The 27,636-nt window shown below is 38.6% G+C and overlaps 3 protein-coding genes across 3 annotated transcripts; 1 reads left to right on the top strand and 2 right to left on the bottom strand.

The window, feature by feature from the left end:
* LOC136256711 (transmembrane protein with metallophosphoesterase domain-like) lies at positions 1-4,054 on the bottom strand. The gene is made up of 3 exons (XM_066049719.1): positions 3,165-4,054; positions 2,972-3,119; positions 1-389 (listed from the first exon to the last, which is right to left on the bottom strand). Exons 1-3 carry the CDS (start codon positions 3,910-3,912, stop codon positions 62-64), a joined length of 1,224 nt encoding a protein of 407 aa, XP_065905791.1. The 5' UTR covers positions 3,913-4,054; the 3' UTR covers positions 1-61.
* On the top strand, positions 3,908-27,310 carry LOC136256712 (zinc-regulated GTPase metalloprotein activator 1-like). Its single transcript, XM_066049720.1, has 13 exons — positions 3,908-4,066; positions 9,029-9,115; positions 9,165-9,261; positions 10,465-10,559; positions 13,417-13,514; positions 17,175-17,209; positions 17,257-17,346; positions 17,394-17,438; positions 17,485-17,587; positions 17,633-17,701; positions 17,758-17,826; positions 27,008-27,134; positions 27,187-27,310. The coding sequence occupies exons 1-13, from the start codon at positions 3,964-3,966 to the stop codon at positions 27,255-27,257; spliced, it is 1,089 nt and encodes a 362-aa protein (XP_065905792.1). The 5' UTR covers positions 3,908-3,963; the 3' UTR covers positions 27,258-27,310.
* On the bottom strand, positions 23,177-24,344 carry LOC136256714 (uncharacterized). The gene is made up of 2 exons (XM_066049722.1): positions 24,211-24,344; positions 23,177-23,869 (listed from the first exon to the last, which is right to left on the bottom strand). Exons 1-2 carry the CDS (start codon positions 24,276-24,278, stop codon positions 23,239-23,241), a joined length of 699 nt encoding a protein of 232 aa, XP_065905794.1. The 5' UTR covers positions 24,279-24,344; the 3' UTR covers positions 23,177-23,238.
* Positions 27,311-27,636: the final 326 nt, after the last annotated feature.

Genomic DNA, 27,636 nt, shown 5'->3' with positions numbered 1-27,636 from the left:
TGAAAGAATTAAAAGAGAATTCATTAAATAAATAAATATTTCTATATAATGTCTAGTAATGTTATGTGCTAGTTAGGGTATACAACACGATCTCTGGTCGGTAGAAGTCTCTTAGAGGCATCCAATTGTAGACAGTCCCTGAACTAACATAGACATACACTCCAGGCCGTGGCTCGTATAGGCCAGCAAAAAATGGTTGTATCAAGTAGACTGGTAATGCTATTGGGTAGAGCTGACCGGCGTGAGTGTGGCCTGATAACACGAGGAACACATCTTCCCAGTATATTGCCTCCAGCACTGCATTGGGTTGATGTGCTAACACTATCGTGGGGATTCCCCTGTCTCTTCCTGCCAGTGCTGCATGTACATCCATCATGTGATTGCCATAGCTACCAAACAATACAAGGTTACAATGATATGCACACTATCTCAACTGTTATTGTTAGTGGAGGGGGAATGCTCTGTGTGGAAGGAATATTGATCACAAGTCACCTTGAATAGATGGACTCCTGTTGAAATGATTGTTCACTTAGAGTATCAAAGCTCAGACTACTGTATTGTGGATTACGTACTACAATTGACACCATGTGCTCAAGTGACTTGGTGCCAACTATTACAGGTTGTTGGTAGCAGTGATGGGTGAATATTTATCAATCAGTTATTCGTGAGAAATTTTATCCTATATATAAATCGTTAGAGGTGTACCAATATGGAAATTTCCAATATACCGATAACTAATATATTCGCTAAAAAAATTACCGATTCTGATATCTGACATAAAAGGTTTTCAGTATGGACACTACAATAAATGTTTTAAAATATTGTGGCAAAAAGCTTAAAAGGTGGTCACTAAAACCTATGTAAAGAAAAAAACAAAGAATTGTGAAAAGGTGATGACAAAAAGGTGTGCAAAAAAGAAAAAAAAGTGTGACCAACTCAGGATGTGAACCCTGGCCATCATGGAAACTTCTATAACTTTAGCCTCATACTTTAACCATTGTGCTATCTGGAATACTTGGGACAATTTTAGTACTCACGTGTAATATCTGCTCATATCTGCTAAAAAGTCAACTTTTCACTGATACCGACATTGATATCGGTACACCTCTGTAAACCATTGAGTTTCATTACCCACTTTTCAGACACACTTCTCTGTGGATCAGCACATTTTTAGTTTTGTGCATTATTGCATGTACAACACCAAACCTGTGCTATCAGTAGTGATCATGTGACTCAGTGAGAAGTGATCATGTGACTCAGTGATAAGTGATCATGTGACTCAGTGATACAGTTAGCTAGTGTACTAGTGTATGTCAGTGTTGATATATATACTGTATCACATGATACCTTGTGACCTTTAAAACAATAACGTGTGTGTAACAGGTATTTACGAATAATTAAATTTCAACTTAGTGAACTCACTGTATGTATCAGGAAATTTTTTTAATGTTTTTTGAAAAAGCGTTAGATTGTAAGTTTATCTTCCTTACACACTGCACCTTAGAGAAGGATTTACAAATTCCATGCACTAGGTAATTGGAGGCCATGTAGCTACAGTCTGATTGTTAAGATGATAATAAAGATCAGAACTGTATAATTGTGACCGGATCTGCAAGAACCCCTTATGTTAGCACATTTTCCATTTTCTATATCTAGATAACCAAAGGGATGGTCAACCAAAGTTTGAGCTCTAAAAGCCAAGAACTTTTGAAGTTACAGCCCTACAAAGTGGCAACAGCAGAAAAATCGATTTGTACAGTGACAATACAGAAGGTGCTTAGCATAACTTACGAACACAGTCCTCTACCAGGATACAACTTATACCATCAGGTTCTCCATGAACAAGTGAATCCATTGCTGGGTAAGTTTTGTCTTCCAGGCCCTACCTGTGACCAGGGCAAAGGAAAAAACGTGAGAAAAAAATGATAGTGAACCTCATCCATCACAAGGCAGACTAACACTCATATCTTCTGTCTCCTTGTGAGCACTGACATGAAACAAAAAATTTGGAACTCTTCTTGCTTTGGGTATCATGATGCTACCAAGGTTTTTGGTGATATCACCTTCCTTCACTGTGAAACCAGCACTTTAAAAAAATCACAGATTTTTTCTCTTGATTTTGTGAACATTCTACCCATTGCGTTTATTACATTCTACTGTAAAATTAGACTTGTGCTAACATTATGGGATTCTTGCAGATTTGGTCACAATTACCCTTCATCCTTCATAGCCAGGTTGTGAATTGAGCAGGTATGTGGGTAGAATCTGAGCAGTTTATGGATTGAGCCATAATGAGATGGCATTGCTAGATCTCACCGTCTAAATTTGGTCATTATCATGAAGTTCTCACCATTATCCTATATCTCAAAATAACTTGTCTACATAGTTAAGGTAGGTTAGATGGGCTGAAGATCCACCTCAATGTCAAGAAAGGAGCTGTAGAGTGTAGACTGACATAGTGGAAGTTTAACACTGAACACAGTACTCTAATAGAACAGTCAGCTACTCTAATAGAACAGTCAGCTTACTCTAATAGAACAGTCAGCTTACTCTAATAGAACAGTCAGCTTACTCTAATAATACACAGTCTGATGAACGAACCACCTGGTTTAGCAAGATCTGAAACACAAAAAGTGGCCTAACTGATAAATCCCAAAAATTATGTTCTAGAATGCTTTCACTGTATGGTAATATGAACACCTTGCGACCAACCAAGTATCTCAGGATAGTATTGAGGAGGCCACACTATGATAACAAAATATTGATTGTTGCAATACAGGGCAATTAGGATGTTGACATTAAAATAAAGTGAGTGTTTAACAGTAAGGCCTAGTCATTTCATTACTAAAGTATTTGTATAACCCAGTACAGGATGAACTGGAGACTGAAGATGGTGATACATACATGAGCATTGAAAAATGCCCCGTGTGAACATGAGCATTACAGGGTACAACTTGCAGTTGGTACTCACTTCATTTTCTTAGTTTGATAATCCTCCAACCCTGCCAGGTATAGATCTGGTAGCAGCTTCACTCTCGAGTTGATCAATGGCTTCACCCCATAGTCTGGTAACTTAACCAACCAACGATCTATATCTCCCGTGTAGTACTCGTGGTTACCTAGGCAACACAAGTAAACATGGTGAGCATTAATCAGCATATTACCTGTTATGAAGTATACACCCAATTTACTCTTCAATCCAGCCAGTGGCTGTACAGCAAATTGGAGATAGTCAAAGGGGGCATCGATTAGATCGCCAGTAATAACCACTACATCAGGTTGAAGCTGATTGGTCATCTCCACAATTGATGTCAGTTTAGTTCGTCCCACATTAGGCCCCAGGTGAATATCACTTAGTTGAGCAATAGTTAGTCCGTCCTGACTAATATGGCTGTTAACTGGTATACCAAGTCTTGTGATCTTTATGTCTTCTGCTATGTGTCGTTCTATTATTAGCACCATAATGACAATCACCAGACATAGCCACGCTCTCATCTTGGAGTAATACTCTTTATCACGTGAGATGACAACATACATGATGACATCAGATATTCCAAGTATACTAGATAACAATATTACTGTGGCCATACTCATACTGGTGAGGTATACGATAATATTCGGATCAGTTTGGGTGAACGGGTTCATTCCAAACCTGGCCATTCCCAGGATCATAATTAACAGCAGTGGAGCACGTGACCAGCGCGGTAATACAGACATGCGCTTCCATATGTACCGACACACCAGGAACATTATAAACTCGATAAAGACGAAACCTTGGTAACGAAACGCGACCACTTGTTGGGCAGGATCCAGGGATCTTATCCATAACTGAACTAACAATATGGCGACCAGGCTGCTTACTGATAATACCACTATTGGGAAAGTGACACGTGACCGAATAGCCTCCATCATTCTAAGCGCTTGATAATTATTAGAGGCGTGTAATGTTATCTGGCGCTAAAAATGGCAGAAGACAGTTCAGACGAGGATTGTCCACAGTTGGTCCCCCTCCCTCCTACTCCTGCTCACGGTAAAATCCCGATCACTATTATAACCGGATTTCTAGGTGAGTTAGTGTGACGTATTATATACACGTGATAGATGTACACACATTGACTGGGCAGTTCTGTACAGGACTCACCGCAGCTCTTAACGCAGCAGCTGCTATCAATATGTCCCAGTATCCAGGTCTTAGCTAACTTACAAGTGCCAAAGCTGGCCTCACCCACACAGATCTCCTTCAAGTTATGGAATTCGGTTGTGGTTGCACGAGACCAAGGTATCTGCAATATTGTGGTTTCTCTCAGGAGTACTGCTGTGTTTGGTTAATATCCTCTTGTATTTCTTCAATGAGCTTAAAATAAAGAGCAAGAAGCTTCCTATACTGGTACATCACCACCTCTGAGTCCCAGTTGAGGCTTATTAAATGTTAATTGGGTGGATTAGGTATATACAAGTCTGATTGTCCACTCATACAGAACAGTTCCATGTGGCATTCTGTGGTCATAAGTGATCAACCACCATTAGTACTAATACAAGTGCTTGCATCTATTTTCGTTATAATATGTTGTCTTCACCAATCAGCTTTACACCACACAGTAACAAGACACTCCCCATGTGTGAATAATGAGACAATGTACAGTTGCCATCTGTGTCACCATAAACTATACTAACTATAAGTCTGTTCAGTTCACCTGAGCCCTAGTTTCTTGTTAATAACTCTTGTTACATGGGCCAGCTGCCCAAACATTTGGTAGTGCTGTAAAGCCCTTTGTTACAGACAAGAACAAGTGAGTTATGAGGCTTTAAAAATATCCCATACACTTATTCAGGGCGCAAACATGTTTGTTCCAGTACAAAACCATTGGGAGTGAACGCATGTTCACCTCTTTGATATTACTATATTTGGCGGTGGCTCAGGTGAATGCATACCAACAAGAGTTATACCAACTTATAGATAAATATCAGTTGTCAACATTAATGTATCATTTAAGCATTTGCAGAAGACGATTATGATTGTTTTAGATGGGATTAATACATGTATACGAAGGTGCCTGAGTCAGTTTTAGATACAATGAGTAATTTGCCACCAAAAGTAACACAATCGGGTATGGTGGAGCAGGCAACAAGAATTATGCAGTGGACATGAATGTCATTAATGAGGGGTCTGGGAAAGAAAATTTGTATTGTTATTTGTAAGATGTGATTGTTGTATTAGAATCGTTGATTGCTCCATCATACTATCTCAATCTTTTGTTATTATTATTATTTATCTGATTTGTCAAAAAAGACAGGGTGACACCAAAAGGCAGAGCCTGTACAAGGGTGTTTCCCTAGAAGATACAAAACTAAAAACGGAGGGGACAAATACAGAGAAAACACAACTACAAAAACCAAGAAAGAACACATACACATATAAATTAATTACAACAAAACAGTTTATACACAGCTTGGCGAAACTTAGATGAGCTGAGATCAAATACATCACACGATAGAGTGTTCCATAAGAAAACAGTGTTCACAAAGAAAGAATGTCTATAAGAATTGATAGAAGACTGTAGCGGAACAAAGGTGAGAGGATGCGCTCGGGTACAAGATGTATTGAAATTACAGTAATTTGATAGCTTCAAAGAATCGTACCTACCTTTTAGGATGTCATAAAGCATAGCCACGTTCAAATAATTCCTTCGAGATGACAGTATTGGCCAGTGTAACTCTTGTAAACAAGCATTAGAAGATTTATTCCAACACTTATGTAATGGTGACCAACGACTTCCACAGGCCCAACGTGCAGCACGTCGTTGGACAGATTCCACTTTGGACTTATCAGAAACAGTGTGAGGATTCCACACAGTGCAAGCGTACTCTAGTGAAGGTTGCACTAAAGACTTATAGACCATGGATTTGGCCTCAGTTGTAGCACCCCATAAAGTGTGACGTAGAAAATTCAAGGACTTGCTGGCTTTGGCTGCAACATACTTGCAGTGGTGTGACCATGACAAATTTGATTGAAAGAAAACTCCCAAATATTTCACAGAGGATTTCCAGGATAGAAGAGAGCGGTTTATGAAATAATCATAAGATATTTTCTTACGTTTATTTGAAATAAGAAAAGCGTCACACTTGGATGCATTCAATCGAAGTTGCCACTTGTCTGCCCAATCACAAATGTAATCAAGGTCCTCTTGTAACAATTTACAGTCAGATTCACACTTAATTTCCTTGTACAAGGTGCGTAGAGTTTCAATTTAGAGTGCTTGACAACACTGTGCAAATCGTCAATATATAGTAAAAACAACAAGGGGCCTAAAACAGACCCTTGAGGAACTCCTGATTTAACACTTAACCAATCCGAATAAGCACCATTCACAACAACACGTTGCCATCTGTGTGTTAAAAAGGAGTGTATCCATTGCAGTAGCTTACCATCAATACCTAATAACTGTAGTTTAAGAAGAAGATGCTCATGGGCCACAGAGTCAAAGGCCTTAGCCAAATCTAGCAAGACACAATGTACACTACTACGTAGTTCCAAACATAGACTCCAATCATGTACAACAGACAAGAGTAATGATACTGTTGAACGACGGGAACGAAAACCAAACTGTGCATCACTTAAGCGATTTGATTTTTCCAAAACTTCTGTTAGTTTCCTACAAATAATTCTCTCCATAATCTTCACCACAATAGATGTTAAGCTGATGGGTCTGTAATTTGCTGCAACTCGACGATCTCCTTTTTTGTGAACAGTTACAACGTTTGCTGTAGTCCAATCTTTGGGAAGTAAACCCATTGACATACTTTGATTAAACAAATTACATAGGGACTCACATATAAAATCAGCACTTCTTTTTAATATCTGCGGAGTTAATAAATCAGGACCACAAGCTTTATTAAGATTTAATTGTAATAATTCTTGATAGACATCTTGAGTAGTAAAGGTAATTGATTCGACAATAGATGATAATTTACTAGCGGTTCTCAAGGAACTTAAATCAGAACAATCTTCATCAGTAAAAACAGAATAGAAGTACTTGTTTAACACATCTGCTCTAGCACGGTCATTTGTAACAGTAGTATCACCATTAAAAATTGGGGGTAATGACATACGATAACATCTAATAGATGTCACCCACTGCCAGAATTTTTTGGCTGCAGTACGAAAACAGCTAGAAAGTGTAATAGCTTTAATCTTGGTTTCATTTCTTGTTTTGGATCGCACTAAATTACTAATATAGCGATACTTAGCAGTGAGATTTGGAGACCCACTTGATTTCATAGCTTTGTAAAGTTTTCGTTTCTTATGTATAAGAGAAATTGTGTCTTGACTAAACCAGTGCTTTATCTTACGACGATTCCACTTTAGTTTAGGGACAGACTCATCAATTACTGAAAGAAAAAAGATCCTTCCACATGGCCCAAGAAACTTCAATATCACCATCATAATCAATAAGGTCCCATGGAACAAGTGAGAAATAAAGAAACGAAGACTTTACAAAGCTATGAAATCAAGTGGGTCTCCAAATCTCACTGCTAAGTATCGCTATATTAATAATTTAGTGCGATCCAAAACAAGAAATGAAACCAAGATTAAAGCTATTACACTTTCTAGCTGTTTTCGTACTGCAGCCAAAAAATTCTGGCAGTGGGTGACATCTATTAGATGTTATCGTATGTCATTACCCCCAATTTTTAATGGTGATACTACTGTTACAAATGACTGTGCTAGAGCAGATGTGTTCAACAAGTACTTCTATTCTGTTTTTACTGATGAAGATTGTTCTGATTTAAGTTCCTTGAGAACCGCTAGTAAATTATCATCTATTGTCGAATCAATTACCTTTACTACTCAAGATGTCTATCAAGAACTGTTACAATTACTGAGCAATAAAGTGACCCCTCCTCCTGTGATATGAACGTAAAACACAGTTTGATTAAAATGACAAGAAAGGTAGGGAAGGGGCTCATCAACCATATCCTGATCTGTCACTAGTATGACTCATATCAGGCCAGGGTTTAACAAGGAGGGTGCACCAGGGTAGTAGCAGGGTTCTGGGGAGCTGCCCCCCCCCCCTCCTCAAGAAGCTAAATGTAATGTAACGTGATTAGGGCTGAGCGATACTACCGTTTTAGCGATATATCGCGATATTTTGAAAGTATCGATATCGCGATATTTTGTTATTAACTATCGTGATACCATGCCTGTACATTACTGTCATTAAAAATCCATTTGTTATGCTGTACTAGGCTAAGAATCCTTGTAAGTGATAAAGTCCACCCACCTGGTTTCCCCTGCAGAGAGGTGTGAACACCACAACATAACCTCAAAGCATGTGTTACAATAATCATTACTATAAACAAGAATGATAGTGGCTAGTTTACTATCACTTATAAGGACTTCCTGCAGGAATGCTGAGCAATACAGTATGTAGCACCAGCTATGATTGACTTATTCACAAGTATCATGAACTATTCAGTATCGTGAATGGTGGCTTCAATATTGATCGTGATACTAAAATGGCAGTATCGCTCAGCCCTAAACGTGATATAGTGTGATGTAAAGTGACATGATGTGATGTACCATATGCAAGGAAATTTTGATGTCAAAAAAAATTGAATTGGTTTATTCGTCAAACGTTTATAAGCACCTTTAAAAGTACAGATTTTGTCTACAATTTCTTGATTTTTGTCAACATTTTATTTCGTCAAATCTGCTGAAGGGTAAATTCGTCAAATTTTTCTTACATCAAAATTTCCTTGCGTGACACATAACATGACATAATATGACATGACATGACATTACTGTATAACCTAAACATTTCAAGGGGGAAATTTTTAGCTGATTTCATGGTTTTGGGGGTTACCAGCAAAATTTTATCCTTGAAATAATATTTAGACCTCCATATAGTCAATGTAATACATTCTGGAAGTGTTTACAAATCCGCGAAAATTTTTATTTTTTGCAACATTGCTCAACCTCGAAAATTTTGCCCCTTGAAATATTTAAGCTATATGGTATGGTATATAGGTGCTGGCAAGACTACCCTACTAAACTACATATTAACTGAACAGCACAACAAGAGGATTGCTGTGATCCTAAATGAGTTTGGAGAAGGTGGGTGTGTAGTAGGTGTGATGTAATCCTCACATGATGTAATCCTCAGGTAGTGCTATAGAGAAGTCGCTAGCAATTGGAGAACAAGGTCAATTGTATGAGGAGTGGTTGGAGCTTAGGAATGGATGTCTCTGCTGCTCTGTAAAGTGGGTGTGGCTGTGTTTTATTGTGTGTGTGTTTGTGGGTACACATGCTGTACAATGTAGGACTAAAACAAACCATTCAAATAGTTTGTTATTCGTTCTAAAACAAGCATTCAAATGCTGTTGGAAGAGATTCAATATTCTATACTCACAATGGTAAAGGAATAGGTTTTAAAACTTTATGAAAAGTTTTTCCATTTTCTAATAAAATAATGACACTTATAAGAGTTGTACCAACAGATAAGCACAAATGTAGCAATTTCTATTTGTATGGAAACATAATTTTAAGCAATTGTGAGCTCAGTGCATACAATTAGAATATTCGGATATTCGTTCCTTTTAATATTATTCATTTCGTAAGCAATTAGAATATTCGTTTTCGCCCTAGTACAATGTTGTCTGCTGACTGTATGACATGAATAAAACACTGCTGTTGCTGCTGCTGCTGCTGCTGCTGCTGCTGCTGCTGCTGCTGCTGCTGCTGCTGCTGCTGCTGCTGCTGCTGCTGCTGCTGCTGCTGCTGCTGCTGCTGCTGCTGCTGCTGCTGCTGCTGCTGCTGCTGCTGCTGCTGCTGCTGCTGCTGCTGCTGCTGCTGCTGCTGCTGCTGCTGCTGCTGCTGCTGCTGCTGCTGCTGCTGCTGCTGCTGCTGCTGCTGCTGCTGCTGCTGCTGCTGCTGCTGCTGCTGCTGCTGCTGCTGCTGCTGCTGCTGCTGCTGCTGCTGCTTGCTGACATAAAGGGTTGGGTGCATTACAATATAAATAGTGCAAGTCCCAGTATATTAATTACTGGTAAGTGAGTGGCCATTTTACTTGGGTTTCAGTGAGTTCAATTCGGATTGACCTGCTCAACTCAACTGAATAATTTCTCTTTCATTATTGCGATAGTTAGTCCAAATACAAATCCATCAATACACTACCATCTCCTTTGTGCAAAGGACATAAGGCTGCTAATACTTACTGCAGAAAATCCTTGTAATACATGAAGAGGTGTGTCACAGACTTCATCAGTGCCTGTAGTTATCTGGTAACCATTATTGAGTTCTGATAGTCTGTAGAGTGTACATTGAAGGAATGTGTAGGTCAACCAATATCATCATGTTGTTGTGGAGGAATAATATGACACCGGTTTCTAGTCAATGTATTTATAATGCAAAACTTCATACTCTTTAGTACTAGTATGTGCTTGTCTTGATCACATGATTTACAGAGATGTTGGAGTGAAGGCCATTGAGAACTTGATGCAGAAGAAAGGAAGACAGTTTGACTATGTCCTTCTGGAGACTACCGGACTAGCTGATCCTGGTAAGAGGTTCATGTGATCCTGGTGAGGGGATCATGTGGGGATCATATGGGGTGCACAGATGGTACAATAGGAACCTGTATATTACCAAACCCTTGATTACCTGAACAATTGACTGTTCTGTTAGAGTATTTTACCAGATATTAGTGTGTGTTCTACCATAGATAATACCATAGATTCCCTAAAATTTCGGCATCTCTAAATATTCGGCACTCCCCGTGCTTTGAACGCAATGTGCTCTAAATTTCGGCAAGTGGAAAGAAAGTTGCGCTAATTTTTCGGCACTTGGAGTACTAGTTGACGAAAGTTTCTTTAGTACTGAGGATTCCCAGTGACCTCACATAATATGCTACCTCTATGCTGGATGAAGCACCTGAAGTGTGAAATTGTTCACGGAACGAACATGCCCAACGATATCATCGTGTGACATCACAGCTACCACAAAACGATCTTCGTTTCTGTTCACAGAATAACATCTCTCCTGGAGCCTACAAACATGATACATCCTCAGATATAACGCTCTGTTAAGTCATGGAACACTTCATGCAGCAACTGGGAGCTAGCGAGATAGCTAGTTTAATAGTATTGATTGTGGTTTCTATTATTATTAGTGTCGAGTGACTGTATACAAAAGTGATGTAGTAATGACATTGATCATCTCTCCTGGATAATGTAGGCAATCACGGTAAATAAGTTAGTGCTGCAGTGAAGTGAGTGTTGCGGCCAGTATCGTCAGTTCCACCACAAGGCGTTCCTGTTGGTCCCTGTAGAAAGAAATCCACCAGTAAGCAGATCGAAAATAACTGCCATGAAGCGTGCAGACTGTATTAGGGATAGATCCCTAAAAATTCGACAATAACACCGGGTTGGTACATTTTTTCCTAATTGTTCGGCCACACGAACGGAATAAATTTATTTCTGCCGAATTTTTAGGGAATCTACGGTATATCCCCCTGGATTTGAAATTAGTGGATTAAGTGCCACTACTACTGGTTACAGGCTGGTTTCGCTCCCCCACACCCCTTCAATAACAAGACAAGTTTCTCTGAGCGAAAACAAGTCTCACCAATGGTGAAGGGTCCTTTCTTAAGATGTTTTGGAAGCCAACAATGAGTGTTGAGGCAAATTGGCTCTCTATTGTGCGAACAGTAGAAATGAAAATGAAGGCAAGATGTGATGGTTTGGACACATTCAAGGAAAACATCGAACCCTATATGCTATGCCAGACCAGTCTACAGAGCATTATTTGATGACTTTGTGGTATAAATTGTGCAGCGATATTGTTTAGATTCACGGAGTAAATGTGCTTCTCAATACCATCTCAAAAACCTGCCAAAGGAGTTATGGGAAGGCGTATTGTTTAGCTGAGGCTATTCTTTAGAGCATATTTAACCTTGTGAAACTTCCCTTTTCTACCTACAGCACGTAGTTTAGCCAAGAATGTGCTTCCCCCACAGCACAAAATCTGTCATTGTCAGACTTCTAACCAAAGTGACGCTAAGTGGTCAAACTTACCAAAACAATTATCATAACAACACCACAAGTCATTCTTGTTGCAACGTGAAGTTGTTAATGCCACCGTTCTGCTGTAGGGTTAACTTTTGTTGAGGCGTGAAACCAGCTAAGGACGCTAGTTCTTGTACAAAGCCTATATGAGTGCGGGGCACAGTTTCCAATCCAGGGGGTATGTTATCTATGGTTCTACGTATTAAATATCCACTAGTATGGCTGCAGGTGTAGATGACCTCATCCTATGATGCCTAATCAAACTTAAAATTCCTAACTTTTCCTTGTGCTTGTTTGTTACATTTTGTAACATAGTTATGACTAGCATACCACATCAAACAAAAAGGCACTATAAGCATGTCGTAAAATTAATTTGCATCTGGACATATGCCCCATTCATCAATTACTGAAATGGTGAAGTGGTTCGTATTTAGCTATGTTCAGCGGCCATTACGTAGTGAATGGATGACATGCTATCATAAATTGACACACTGACTTTGTACTGTCAGCAATAAGAAATGAGACACAAAGGAAGACAAGCTATGCGCATTGCACATAGTGCAGTATGTCAAAAAGCACCTGTTGGGTTGAAGTGACATCAAGCAGTCAAGCCCATAGTCTTTGCTGTTATCGAGTTACACTTGTCTGAAGGCTTGTTAAGTTAGTTAGTTAGTCAGGCATTAGCCTCATACACATAAGGCTTACTATTGATATTACATCATGTAACAGCTTCATGGATCACTCTTGTGTCTCGCCATTAATTGTAGAATGGAAACATTTGTATGGGAGTACTGTATTACAAGAGATTGGGATGTTGTGACTGGGTCAAAACTACCCTGTCAGCAAGAGACGTAATAGTCACACAGTGGTGATAGTGATATAGATGTGGTGCCATGTAGGCACACAACAGCAGTGATTCCGTTATTTCAACCAATGAACCATTGGCCTGGGATTTGCCTACACATTATCTTCTTCAGCATATTACTTCATAAAATATTTAAACAATGTTATTTAATCAAGATAGTTTGAGAAATGAACTGTATTGAGTGGGGAAAAGTTCATAAATAGCTGCTGCATTTCTATAAAATTTGCAAAATCCCTCGCTTCAATGGTAACAAGATTGTGATCTCTTGATAATAATAATAATTCTGACACCAGTTATTGGAATATCTTGTGATGTAGAGGTAGCTGATGTAAAATAAAAACAATGAGACTGAATGAAAATATCACAATAGCATTGGAAAAAGATTGACATGCTTTCTACTCTAATATAGAACAGTCAATTGTGTGCCTGATATAATACTTCCTGACTACCATACATGTGATGGGATCACATGATCTACACTTGTTCAGTTCCTATAGTTAACATGTTCTGGATGGATGAGCAGTTGTGTAGTGACCTTTACCTTGATGGGGTCGTTACTATGGTGGATGCCAAGTATTGTCTACAGGTGGGTAGTGTGTGTTAAGAGTGAGTGTATGTGACCGACTTAATATGTAGTTCATACCAGTATGTTAATATGTAGTTCATACCAGTATGCATTTTAATAACAAAAAAAATCAGTAAATTACATTTGCTATAAGGTACACAAGTTTTAATGAAGCCATTACTCAAGGAAGACAAATCATATCTACACACTATCCATCTTATTTTCCTGATCTTGAAGAGTTCTTTTTACTCCTAAAGGGTAGGTGCATTTGTTTACAATGGAGTAGATGTTAAAAGAGCATGGTCATTTTGTAATTTGAGATGCCTCTATACTTGTATGCCCAAGTGACTACAGGTTTAATAAAACTATGTCTCTATACCGTATAGCCTAAATATTCCGAGGGGCAAATATTTCGAGGTTGAGCAATGTTGCTAAAAATAAAATTTTCGTGGATTTACAAACACTTCCAAAATGTACTAGACTATATGGAGGTCTAAATATTTCAAGGGTAAAATTTTCGCTGATAACTCCCAAAACCACGAAATCAGCAAAAATTTTCCCACTCGAAATATTTAGGGTATACGGTACTTGTATGCCCAAGTGACTATATGCACAGTGACTACATGCCCAAGTGACTACATGCCCAAGTGACTACATGCACAAGTGACTACATGCCCAAGTGACTATATGCACAGTGACTACATGCCCAAGTGACTACATGCCCAAGTGACTACATGCACAAGTGACTACATGCCCAAGTGACTACATGCACAAGTGACTACATGCCCAAGTGACTACATGCCCAAGTGACTACATGCCCAAGTGACTACATGCGCAAGTGACTACATGCCCAAGTGACTACATGCCCAAGTGACTACATGCCCAAGTGACTACATGCGCAAGTGACTACATGCCCAAGTGACTACATGCCCAAGTGACTACATGCCCAAGTGACTACATGCCCAAGTGACTACATGCGCAAGTGACTACATGCCCAAGTGACTACATGCCCAAGTGACTACATGCCCAAGTGACTACATGCCCAAGTGACTACATGCGCAAGTGACTACATGCGCAAGTGACTACATGCGCAAGTGACTACATGCGCAAGTGACTACATGCACAAGTGACTACATGCACAAGTGACTACATGCGCAAGTGACTACATGCCCAAGTGACTACATCCACAAGTGACTACATGCGCAAGTGACTACATGCGCAAGTGACTACATGCACAAGTGACTACATGCCCAAGTGACTACATGTACAAGTGACTACATGCCCAAGTGACTACATGCGCAAGTGACTACATGCGCAAGTGACTACATGCACAAGTGACTACATGCGCAAGTGACTACATGCGCAAGTGACTACATGCGCAAGTGACTACATGCACAAGTGACTACATGCACAAGTGACTACATGTACAAGTGACTACATGCCCAAGTGACTACATGCGCAAGTGACTACATGCGCAAGTGACTACATGCGCAAGTGACTACATGCGCAAGTGACTACATGCGCAAGTGACTACATGCGCAAGTGACTACATGCGCAAGTGACTACATGCGCAAGTGACTACATGCGCAAGTGACTACATGCGCAAGTGACTACATGCACAAGTGACTACATGTGCAAGTGACTACATGCCCAAGTGACTACATCCACAAGTGACTACATGCACAAGTGACTACATGCACAAGTGACTACATGTACAAGTGACTACATGCCCAAGTGACTACATGCGCAAGTGACTACATGCGCAAGTGACTACATGCGCAAGTGACTACATGCGCAAGTGACTACATGCGCAAGTGACTACATGCGCAAGTGACTACATGCGCAAGTGACTACATGCACAAGTGACTACATGTACAAGTGACTACATGCACAAGTGACCACATGCGCAAGTTACTACATGCGCAAGTGACTACATGCACAAGTGACCACATGCACAAGTGACTACATGCACAAGTGACCACATGCACAAGTGACTACATGCGCAAGTGACTACATGCCCAAGTGACTACATGCGCAAGTGACTACATGCCCAAGTGACTACATGCCCAAGTGACTACATGCGCAAGTGACTACATGCCCAAGTGACTACATGCACAAGTGACTACATGCACAAGTGACCACATGCACAAGTGACTGCATGCCCAAGTGACTACATCCACAAGTGACTACATGCACAAGTGACTACATGCCCAAGTGACCACATGCACAAGTGACCACATGCACAAGTGACTACATGCACAAGTGACTACATGCACAAGTGACTACATGCGCAAGTGACTACATGCACAAGTGACTACATGTGCAAGTGACTACATGCCCAAGTGACTACATCCACAAGTGACTACATGCACAAGTGACTACATGCACAAGTGACTACATGTACAAGTGACTACATGCCCAAGTGACTACATGCGCAAGTGACTACATGCGCAAGTGACTACATGCGCAAGTGACTACATGCGCAAGTGACTACATGCGCAAGTGACTACATGCGCAAGTGACTACATGCGCAAGTGACTACATGCACAAGTGACTACATGTACAAGTGACTACATGCACAAGTGACCACATGCGCAAGTTACTACATGCGCAAGTGACTACATGCACAAGTGACCACATGCACAAGTGACTACATGCACAAGTGACCACATGCACAAGTGACTACATGCGCAAGTGACTACATGCCCAAGTGACTACATGCGCAAGTGACTACATGCCCAAGTGACTACATGCCCAAGTGACTACATGCGCAAGTGACTACATGCCCAAGTGACTACATGCACAAGTGACTACATGCACAAGTGACCACATGCACAAGTGACTGCATGCCCAAGTGACTACATCCACAAGTGACTACATGCACAAGTGACTACATGCCCAAGTGACCACATGCACAAGTGACCACATGCACAAGTGACTACATGCACAAGTGACTACATGCACAAGTGACTACATGCCCAAGTGACTACATGCCCAAGTGACTACATCCACAAGTGACTACATGCACAAGTGACTACATGCACAAGTGACCACATGCACAAGTGACTACATGCCCAAGTGACTACATGCACAAGGGACTACATGCCCAAGTGACTACAGGGTTAATATGCCTGTTCTGTGGATTTGTCTGTTCATGTTGTAACTTTGCAGACCAATCCAGTAAATGAAAATTATGGCCGTCACCCTGTAGTGCTGTGTTTTATTTTTAGTATGCGTAGTTACTGTGGTACAAATCCATGTCTTCCTACTGTCTAGAACTACAATTCCAAAAATTACTCACTGTAATAGGCTGAAACTTTAACACCTTATTCCTTGGACAATGTAGATGCTAAATAAATTTGAACATTCTGGGTTTTTGCTGAGACAATAACATATTAATGCATACCTCCCCCCCCTTCTGATGTGTTCTTATCCAAACACACTACTGCTGTGACTACTGTTAGCTATCAGTATGGCATTAAATTAGTACAAAACAAACTTGTGAACTCTTTGTGGTGCCCACCCGAGTACTGATAACAACGTACAAATAAAAACACCCGTTCATGTAGACAACTGTAAAAACTGTGAAGAAGGTGGTTATTTGTACTGTCAGGTACAGTAGCTATTTCTTTTCATTTATAGCTCTTTTTCTTGTATGTATTAGTTTGTGTTTTATTGTAGCAATTGGAAGGTAATGAAGCCAGTCAAGCTACCCAGTATGTTACCATGGTAATGCAGTAGTTGTCATGGCAATATGTGGTAGACAGATCAGTTTGGCTGATATAATAATTGTGAATAAGAAAGACCTTGTTCCAAATAGAGCACATCTTGACAAGTTACTTGATAAAATAAGGTGAACAATTTAGTGTAATTTGACTCTGTGATGATGCTCATTAATAGGAACATTAATGGATTAGCTAAACTAATAGAGACTGAGAGATCAAGGTATTGTTGCTATGGTTACTGACCATATGTTACCACGGTGATCTAGGGTGTTACTTGACCACATACTAAACCTTCACTCTTATGATGTCAATGAAAAACAGCTGGCAACTGTTGCCATGGCTACACCAGCAAATCCAAACCATCTCCAGGTTGGTTGTCATGGTGATGGTGGGTGTTAATACCTTATTGGGCAGGACATGTCAACGGTTACCATAGAGATTACAGCAGATGTTGTAGAAGACAAGTTTGACAAGTGGCTAGAAGTGAGTGACACATGTCCCCATCCCTACCACCTAGGGATAGTATTGTCATCTTATAGGAGATATTATGGGAGAAGACACTGTGTAATAGACACAATGGTCAACCAATGAGAATTATTAGAATGAAGGTATATGATTGTGTGGGATGTGTAATATATGTAGACCTGGACACCTGAGGATACCTACATAATCCAGACACAAAAATGTGTGTGTGTTTGTATACTGTTGTCTTTATGCACCACATGAGCAAAATGGTTTATATTAAAAACCACCTGTGTGTGGGAAATAAAGGCTGTCTAGAGCAAGTATGTGTAAACCTTCCAGGTAAGTTAGCTTTGCTTTGACGTAGTTTATTCGTGCTAGCTTGCAAAATGGGCGAGGCAAGTTTGTGAAGATGTTATGAATGCCTTTCACATTTGCCTTTCAGCTTCTCCAGAGCGATAGATTCCTTTATGTGTATAACAGAGTAACTGGAATGAGTAGCCCCATCCATAGTTCATGTGGCAAGTTATAGTCCAAGCCACATGTACTACCCACACTTTTGTATGGAATTCACAATAGTCGTTTACCATCAAAAATCTTGGGGACACCGCTAATCTCATTATATTGATCAGTTTTGTTCAAATAATAATATGCACATATCCTCTATTGACACACCTTGTGTCGTAAGGGCTACCCTTGCTGAGGTTGCAGTTATAAGTGCTTTAAAAGGTTTCATTGAATGAAAAAGACAGAGAAAAAGTGGTAAACTGTGGAGGTTACATAAGGCTGGGTGATAACTTGATATTGTGATATACAAATAAAATGATACTGCTATTATCCAAATTTTGATGTTATCATGGTATCAACATTACCATGGTATTTAGCACTAGTGATTAATAGAATGGCTACTTTTCTTATCAACAAGAATTCATAATCCCTTCTATATACAATGGGACCTTTCTACCTTCAAGTTTGGCCTTAATAGGCAGGTGGTTGTTTTAAAACAGTGTATAAATAGCCCACCTTGAGAATTTACAAGTGGTCTCAGTGGTGACCTCTATACAGTTGGTCGCTAAGACAGGTTCCACTGTATTAAGAACTCTTGATATTAGTTATATTGTTCTAGCTTAAAATGGATTGCATCATTTGAAGCCATTGAGCAATGGCATGGTATTACAATTCTGGCACTTTAAATCAAAGTACTCTAATAGAGCAGTCAAACAAAGTCACTCTATAAAGTATTCATACACTTACTAATTGAAACAGTAAATTAACTATATGAAAGTACTAATAATAATAAACCTATTATACTCTTCAGTGTTCCTATTATACTCTTCAGTGTTCCTATTATACTCTTCACTGTTCCTATTATACTCTTCAGTGTTCCTATTATACTCTTCAGTGTTCCTATTATACTCTTCAGTGTTCCTATTATACTCTTCACTGTTCCTATTATACTCTTCACTGTTCCTATTATACTCTTCAGTGTTCCTATTATACTCTTCAGTGTTCCTATTATACTCTTCAGTGTTCCTATTATACTCTTCAGTGTTCCTATTATACTCTTCACTGTTCCTATTATACTCTTCACTGTTCCTATTATACTCTTCACTGTTCCTATTATACTCTTCAGTGTTCCTATTATACTCTTCAGTGTTCCTATTATACTCTTCAGTGTTCCTATTATACTCTTCACTGTTCCTATTATACTCTTCAGTGTTCCTATTATACTCTTCAGTGTTCCTATTATACTCTTCACTGTTCCTATTATACTCTTCACTGTTCCTATTATACTCTTCAGTGTTCCTATTATACTCTTCAGTGTTCCTATTATACTCTTCAGTGTTCCTATTATACTCTTCAGTGTTCCTATTATACTCTTCAGTGTTCCTATTATACTCTTCACTGTTCCTATTATACTCTTCAGTGTTCCTATTATACTCTTCACTGTTCCTATTATACTCTTCAGTGTTCCTATTATACTCTTCAGTGTTCCTATTATACTCTTCACTGTTCCTATTATACTCTTCACTGTTCCTATTATACTCTTCAGTGTTCCTATTATACTCTTCAGTGTTCCTATTATACTCTTCAGTGTTCCTATTATACTCTTCACTGTTCCTATTATACTCTTCACTGTTCCTATTATACTCTTCACTGTTCCTATTATACTCTTCAGTGTTCCTATTATACTCTTCAGTGTTCCTATTATACTCTTCACTGTTCCTATTATACTCTTCACTGTTCCCATTATACTCTTCACTGTTCCTATTATACTCTTCAGTGTTCCTATTATACTCTTCAGTGTTCCCATTATACTCTTCAGTGTTCCTATTATACTCTTCAGTGTTCCCATTATACTCTTCAGTGTTCCTATTATACTCTTCACTGTTCCCATTATACTCTTCAGTGTTCCTATTATACTCTTCACTGTTCCTATTATACTCTTCAGTGTGTTCCTATTATACTCTTCAGTGTTCCCATTATACTCTTCAGTGTTCCTATTATACTCTTCAGTGTTCCTATTATACTCTTCACTGTTCCTATTATACTCTTCACTGTTCATATCAAAAAGTTTGTCAAATTAAGCATACATATGTTTTTGAGCGACTGCATATGGCTTCAATTTCTGTTAACATGATATGCTACAAAGCGCAATTAAAGAGCTTTTTTACGCCTATTTTTAGTATTATCGTAGAGACCATATGCAGCTACCTCAAAGTATGGAGAGAATAAAGAAACTTACTTTTCAGCGATTAATTGGACCCCAAACACTACCAAGTGGCTTGAAGGCCAATGCCTGCAAAATCGGGTTTTCCCCATACTGTACACATTGAAACCACACATATTTCTATTGCATGACATCATTGAACGTCATTAGATTGAACTTTTAATCGCCATGGAAATAGTGACGCCTTAGGTACGAATTGCATTAAATAGAGTGGTTTAAGCGCGACATTTTGATGTATAGGTTCTTGTACAAAATCTGAGCGATAAGGTCTGCTAATGTTCATTAATGGTTACACTACAAGTTAACAAGTGAGTTAATAGGCCTATCATTGTACTGCTAATGAATAAATGTGCGGAGATCTATCTTCCAGTGTTGCATATGTAGCGGTTAAGTGTTTTAAGATTAAGGGCTATAGAGTTGGTCATTATTTATCATATTCGTTGCATTATCGGTTTTTCTTTGTGCAGCTACTTCCTATATTCTATCAGCCACCTGAACAAACATGGCATGCCACTGTTTGACCTTACCTCTTGTGAGAAAGCAATCCCAGAGATGTCAGAGAACTTATCAAGCCAACAGCTAGCACTGGAACGTGTTATTACTAGAATATTGTCTGAATATCATGTGTGCTGTGAAGTGGATGACAAGCTACGTTCTTTATTTAAGGTCAAGTTATGGCGTATGGGCCAAAAAATCAGTAAAGCTGGGTCAACAACAAGGCAAAGAATATTTAAAGAGTGGCAATCAGGAATACATTCAACATGGGAGATACAAATAAACCCTGAAAATGTTAAAAAACAGCTTGACAAAGAGAGAAAAAGGTCTGAAGAGAAGTATGAACTAGAGCATTCTAAACGACTTAAACTAGAAGAAGAGTTATGCTACACAAAACTTGAATTGACAGAAACTACCATTCAACAACAGCTTGTACAAAGTCAGTTAAACAGTACTCAAACAAAAATTAAACAGGTCTGTGATGAAAAAAAGGCCTTGATGCTGTCAAATAAAAGACTGTCCTCTTCTATTGCGGGATCAACAGCTAAACGAAGATGTCAAGATTTGACACAATTATCTCGGCAGCAACAATGGGTTAGAAAAAAGCAACTTCATAGTGATATTAATCAAGCTTTGTTATTCCTTGAGGATGATGGAGTGCAGGTGAAATCGCTCAGTATACTCCATAAAGAGTCTAATCAGGTGGAGATGCTAGACATAGAGAACGGTAAATTTACCAAAATAGACCCTCCATCTGTGGCAAATTATGACACAGTCTTAGGACAAACCTTGTTCATCAAAGAGAGATTTGGAATATCTGATGCTGCTTATCATGAACTAACAATGACTCCTCCTGGTTTAAAATTGCCTCGTTCTTACAGCCTTGAAAAGTTTGCCTCACAGCTTAATTCACTATGGGGTATAAAACAATGCCCTGGTGGAAAAGGAGTTCAACAAACCATTGAATCCCGGCTAAGGGAAAGAATTAAGGTGCTTATTAAAAAGAATAAAATCAGAAGTGGTGATACCATACATGTCAAGCTTTCAGGTGATGGCACAATAATATGCAGGAAATTAAATCTAATAAATTTTACCTTTACACTGTTGAATGAAGGTGATATAGCCATGTCACCAAAGGGCAATCATACAGTAGCAATCATTAGAGGTAGTGAAAACTACAAAGAATTGGAGGAGGCATTGTGTGATCTGTATAATGAGGTTGCTCGCTTGACATCGATAACTGTCGATGGCTTTACATTTCCCATAGAGTACTTCTTGTGTTCTGATCTCAAATTTTTAGCTATCATATGTGGCATTGAAAGTGCAAATTCCACATACGCTTGTATCTGGTGTACATGTCCAGCATCAGAAAACTTGGATAAAACTTGGTCATTTGAAGATGTTGCACATGGTGCTCGCACAAATGAAAGCATCCTATCTTGCCTATCACAGCCAAAAGCCAAAAGATTGGGTTGTAAAAATGCTCCATTATTTCCAACTGTACCAATACATCGTGTGATTCCAGATGTACTTCATCTCTTCCTTCGCATAACAGATGTTTTGTTTGACCTTCTTATACTGGGCATCAGACGGCAAGATGCACTTAGCGGAAGTGACAGTCTCACTCAACTTGAAACCTTTGTACAAAACAACTGTCGTATTAGCAGCTTTAAATTTCATGCATCAAAGGAGAAAAAAAATGAAATACAATGGTGTGACTTAGTTGGACCAGAAAAATTGGTCTTGTTTGCTAAAATCAACATAGAGACTATGTTCCCTGATGTCCCAAAATCAGCAGCTATTCAACAGTTATGGACAGACTTTAAAAAATTATATAAACTACTACAGAGTGAAAAGGTATCTTCTGAAACAGCCTCAAAGTTTGGGAAAGATGCAAAGCAGTGGGTAATTGATTTTAAACAGGTATACCAATCAAAAAATGTGACCCCTTACATTCATATATTGGCACAACATGTCCCTGAATTTCTTAAAAAATACGGAAACCTTGTGCAATTCACTCAGCAAGGTATGGAAAAATTGAATGACGAAACCACTGTTTACTTTGCTCGTAGCACCAACCACAATTATCATAACCTTGATGCTCTAAAGCAGCTACTTCTAAAGAAGAATAGACTCGAACATTTAGAAGATTCAGGACATGATCGTCAACCATTAGCGCACAAGTGTTCAGTGTGTCATGAAATTGGTCACAATAAACTACGTTGTAACAAGAGTCCCTAAATATATATATATATACATTATTAGTATGAACTCTTCGTTGTAATAATAAGTAGCAAACAATCATTTTTACTGCTCTATACATGTACATAGTTTAAGACTTGAATATACTATTATTTTTTCCAAATTCAGATGGTGTACCATCTGCTCGTACATATTTGAAAGTTAATGAGTACCCATGTGGCATAATTGTTCTAACAGGCTTACAGTTCTCATCTGGTACATAATGTACAATGCCTCTGTGCCGATTCAAATAGTACTCTATGGACTCTGGCACCACATAGCAAAAGTCACCAGCAGCATTAATTCCACGGTAGTGCCAATTAGGTCCTAATATATGGTCAAGCTCATTATATTGTTGTATTTTGTAATGCTTGACACCTCTAACAGTTTTGGTCACATAGCCACATCTTCCTAGACCTTCGTTGAAGGTATCCAAGTCGTACGACATAGTTATTTTCACTGCAGGATTTGATTTTCTTCCACCTAGTAATGAAGATTTTACTTTCACTGCTAACTCTTGATGCAAATCAAACTTCTCAGTGGTTAGACAGGGAGATGTTACAGGTAAAATATCACCTTTGTTCCTCCATTCATCATGTTGTGATCCATAGCCAATATAATGGATGCGAACACGTTCACTTGAATCAGAGATCACTGTAACTGGGTACAGTGTTGTGTCAGCATTCTCATGGTGGCTGCTCTTACGTTTGAGTCGGGTGGACCTGTAATAAAAAAATGATGCTACATAGAACTCCACCTGGCACTGAAAGCCACTAGTTATTAGAAATACCGGCTCTAGGACGATTCGGGAACATACATGAAGCACACCAGGCACACCCACCATACACAGGGGAGCTATTAATAGAAAGTACACGGAAATTCATAAATTTGTGGCAAGTACAGTTTGGCTAGAGGCCTAGGCCTGAGGACAAGTCACTCAGAAACCCTATTAGCAGGAGAGCTGGGTTTGCCAAGGCCGGTACTGTCGAGCGCAACACATGCACGCTTATCACAAAACACTGCCAAAATAGCCACAGAGTAAACCCTATTAAAAACAACTTACCGAGGAATGTTTACAGCGCAGAGCTCTTTAAAGTCTATCCGTATTCCTCTAGTTGTTCTGGCAGACATTTATGTCAAAGTCGGCGGTACAACGAATTTTTTTGAAAAACAACGGGTAGCTGGATAAATTTTTTTACTTGACATTTGCCGTCCAGACTTTTTGATATGTCCTATTATACTCTTCAGTGTTCCCATTATACTCTTCAGTGTTCCCATTATACTCTTCAGTGTTCCCATTATACTCTTCAGTGTTCCCATTATACTCTTCAGTGTTCCTATTATACTCTTCAGTGTTCCTATTATACTCTTCAGTGTTCCTATTATACTCTTCAGTGTTCCTATTATACTCTTCACTGTTCCTATTATACTCTTCACTGTTCCTATTATACTCTTCATTTTTCCTATTATACTCTTCAGTGTTCCTATTATACTCTTCAGTGTTCCTATTATACTCTTCAGTGTTCCTATTATACTCTTCAGTGTTCCTATTATACTCTTCAGTGTTCCTATTATACTCTTCAGTGTTCCTATTATACTCTTCACTGTTCCCATTATACTCTTCAGTGTTCCTATTATACTCTTCAGTGTTCCTATTATACTCTTCACTGTTCCTATTATACTCTTCACTGTTCCTATTATACTCTTCAGTGTTCCTATTATACTCTTCACTGTTCCTATTATACTCTTCAGTGTTCCTATTATACTCTTCACTGTTCCTATTATACTCTTCAGTGTTCCTATTATACTCTTCAGTGTTCCTATTATACTCTTCACTGTTCCTATTATACTCTTCACTGTTCCTATTATACTCTTCAGTGTTCCTATTATACTCTTCACTGTTCCTATTATACTCTTCACTGTTCCTATTATACTCTTCAGTGTTCCTATTATACTCTTCAGTGTTCCTATTATACTCTTCAGTGTTCCTATTATACTCTTCAGTGTTCCTATTATACTCTTCAGTGTTCCTATTATACTCTTCAGTGTTCCTATTATACTCTTCAGTGTTCCTATTATACTCTTCAGTGTTCCTATTATACTCTTCAGTGTTCCTATTATACTCTTCACTGTTCCTATTATACTCTTCACTGTTCCTATTATACTCTTCAGTGTTCCTATTATACTCTTCAGTGTTCCTATTATACTCTTCAGTGTTCCTATTATACTCTTCAGTGTTCCTATTATACTCTTCAGTGTTCCTATTATACTCTTCAGTGTTCCTATTATACTCTTCAGTGTTCCTATTATACTCTTCAGTGTTCCTATTATACTCTTCACTGTTCCTATTATACTCTTCAGTGTTCCCATTATACTCTTCAGTGTTCCTATTATACTCTTCAGTGTTCCTATTATACTCTTCACTGTTCCTATTATACTCTTCAGTGTTCCCATTATACTCTTCAGTGTTCCTATTATACTCTTCAGTGTTCCTATTATACTCTTCACTGTTCCCATTATACTCTTCAGTGTTCCTATTATACTCTTCAGTGTTCCTATTATACTCTTCACTGTTCCCATTATACTCTTCAGTGTTCCTATTATACTCTTCAGTGTTCCTATTATACTCTTCACTGTTCCTATTATACTCTTCAGTGTTCCTATTATACTCTTCAGTGTTCCTATTATACTCTTCAGTGTTCCTATTATACTCTTCAGTGTTCCTATTATACTCTTCAGTGTTCCTATTATACTCTTCACTGTTCCTATTATACTCTTCAGTGTTCCTATTATACTCTTCACTGTTCCTATTATACTCTTCACTGTTCCTATTATACTCTTCAGTGTTCCTATTATACTCTTCACTGTTCCTATTATACTCTTCAGTGTTCCTATTATACTCTTCACTATACTCTTCAGTGTTCCTATTATACTCTTCAGTGTTCCTATTATACTCTTCAGTGTTCCTATTATACTCTTCACTGTTCCTATTATACTCTTCACTGTTCCTATTATACTCTTCACTGTTCCTATTATACTCTTCAGTGTTCCTATTATACTCTTCACTGTTCCTATTATACTCTTCAGTGTTCCTATTATACTCTTCACTGTTCCTATTATACTCTTCAGTGTTCCTATTATACTCTTCAGTGTTCCTATTATACTCTTCACTGTTCCTATTATACTCTTCACTGTTCCTATTATACTCTTCAGTGTTCCTATTATACTCTTCACTGTTCCTATTATACTCTTCAGTGTTCCTATTATACTTGTTGATAGGCGTTGATATACCAAAGCGAAGACCTGCAAGCACTTCAAGGCCCTTATAGCTCTTGAAGCAAGTTAACACGTTTGGTGATGACGACTATTGCATAACATTATTATGCAGTGTGTTTTGAAGGGGCAATACAGCGTTGGATACTCTTCCTAAATATATATATTATGAACTCTTGCTACGAAGGATAAATCTTAATACTAGCAGCTAAAGATTGTCACCATGTTTTTACTCAAGGATATTTATGAGAACACACTGACAATGAGCCCCTCACATGCTATCCACAATTAATAGGATAACCCTTGACTACTGGTATTATTGTAGAAACCTTGTTGGTGTGTTCTCACTGTAATATAAGTGTAATTGTGTAAACCTGATTTTTCAATTTTCTTGGTGCCCCATACTCAGATAATTACTTACAAGTATGCTCATTCTACCCTCTTGTCATCCATCCCTTTAGGGCATGTTATCACTAGTGTCCTAGAGCATGTTATCACTAGTGTCCTCCATTCCTTTAGAACATGTTATCACTAGTGTCCTCCATCCCTTTAGGGCATGTTATCACTAATGTCCTCCATCCCTTTAGGGCATGTTATCGCTAGTGGACAACCCTCACAGGATCATTGTACAAGCTGTCAATGAGTTAGTGGAGAAGATAACAACCAGTTTGGAGTGGGCTACTGATGATAGGTTTATTAGGATGATTTTCATTGGTCAGTTTGAACTGTTGTTGCCATTGACAATAATTAAATTTTAAATCTCTAGGTCGTCATTTGGACAGAGACACACTATATTCTAATTTTATGTCGTCATGTCAACCAGTGACAGTTAGATGATAGTATTACAGTGTAATAATTATGTTGTGATGATTTTGTAATTTGTAGGGAAATGATAACTGATAAGGCATACACAGAACGACAGGATTTGCTGATTCAGTTACATTAGTCAAATTTTAGTTCATCAAACGTCAATAAGCACCCCAAAAGTCAGTTGTGATTTCTTGCTTTTCGTCAAATTTTAATTTGTCAAAGCTGATCAATTGTGAATTCATCAATATTTCCTGTTGTACGGTATATTGCAAAAGAATTATGATAGTTAGAATTTGACTCATGTACAGGGTTCTACACAATTTAGTAACCCCATTGCTCTGTGTTGTAACACCCAAGGACACTACTACAGGTCCTGAAGGTTACTAGAATCCTGTGGCCTTGCCAT

The sequence above is a fragment of the Dysidea avara genome, chromosome 5 (genome assembly GCF_963678975.1).
Source record: "Dysidea avara chromosome 5, odDysAvar1.4, whole genome shotgun sequence".
In the NCBI taxonomy this organism is placed as follows: Eukaryota; Metazoa; Porifera; class Demospongiae; order Dictyoceratida; family Dysideidae; genus Dysidea; species Dysidea avara.
Note: the sequence above shows the minus strand (reverse complement) of the source record. Positions and strands in the feature narration are given on the sequence as shown.

Excerpts from the sequence above, each read along its gene's own strand:
- LOC136256712 (XM_066049720.1), top strand. The coding sequence starts at position 3,964 with ATGGCAGAAGACAGTTCAGACGAGGATTGTCCACAGTTGGTCCCCCTC. Across the intron at positions 17,347-17,393 it reads AAGTTACTTGATAAAATAAG|GAACATTAATGGATTAGCTA; the intron begins GTGAACAATTTA and ends GCTCATTAATAG. Across the intron at positions 17,439-17,484 it reads ATAGAGACTGAGAGATCAAG|GGTGTTACTTGACCACATAC; the intron begins GTATTGTTGCTA and ends ACGGTGATCTAG.
- LOC136256711 (XM_066049719.1), bottom strand. The coding sequence starts at position 3,912 with ATGATGGAGGCTATTCGGTCACGTGTCACTTTCCCAATAGTGGTATTA. Across the intron at positions 3,120-3,164 it reads GGGTGTATACTTCATAACAG|GTAACCACGAGTACTACACG; the intron begins GTAATATGCTGA and ends TGTGTTGCCTAG. Across the intron at positions 390-2,971 it reads TATCAAACTAAGAAAATGAA|CTATGGCAATCACATGATGG; the intron begins GTGAGTACCAAC and ends ATTGTTTGGTAG.
- LOC136256714 (XM_066049722.1), bottom strand. The coding sequence starts at position 24,278 with ATGTCTGCCAGAACAACTAGAGGAATACGGATAGACTTTAAAGAGCTC. Across the intron at positions 23,870-24,210 it reads TGCGCTGTAAACATTCCTCG|GTCCACCCGACTCAAACGTA; the intron begins GTAAGTTGTTTT and ends TTTTTATTACAG.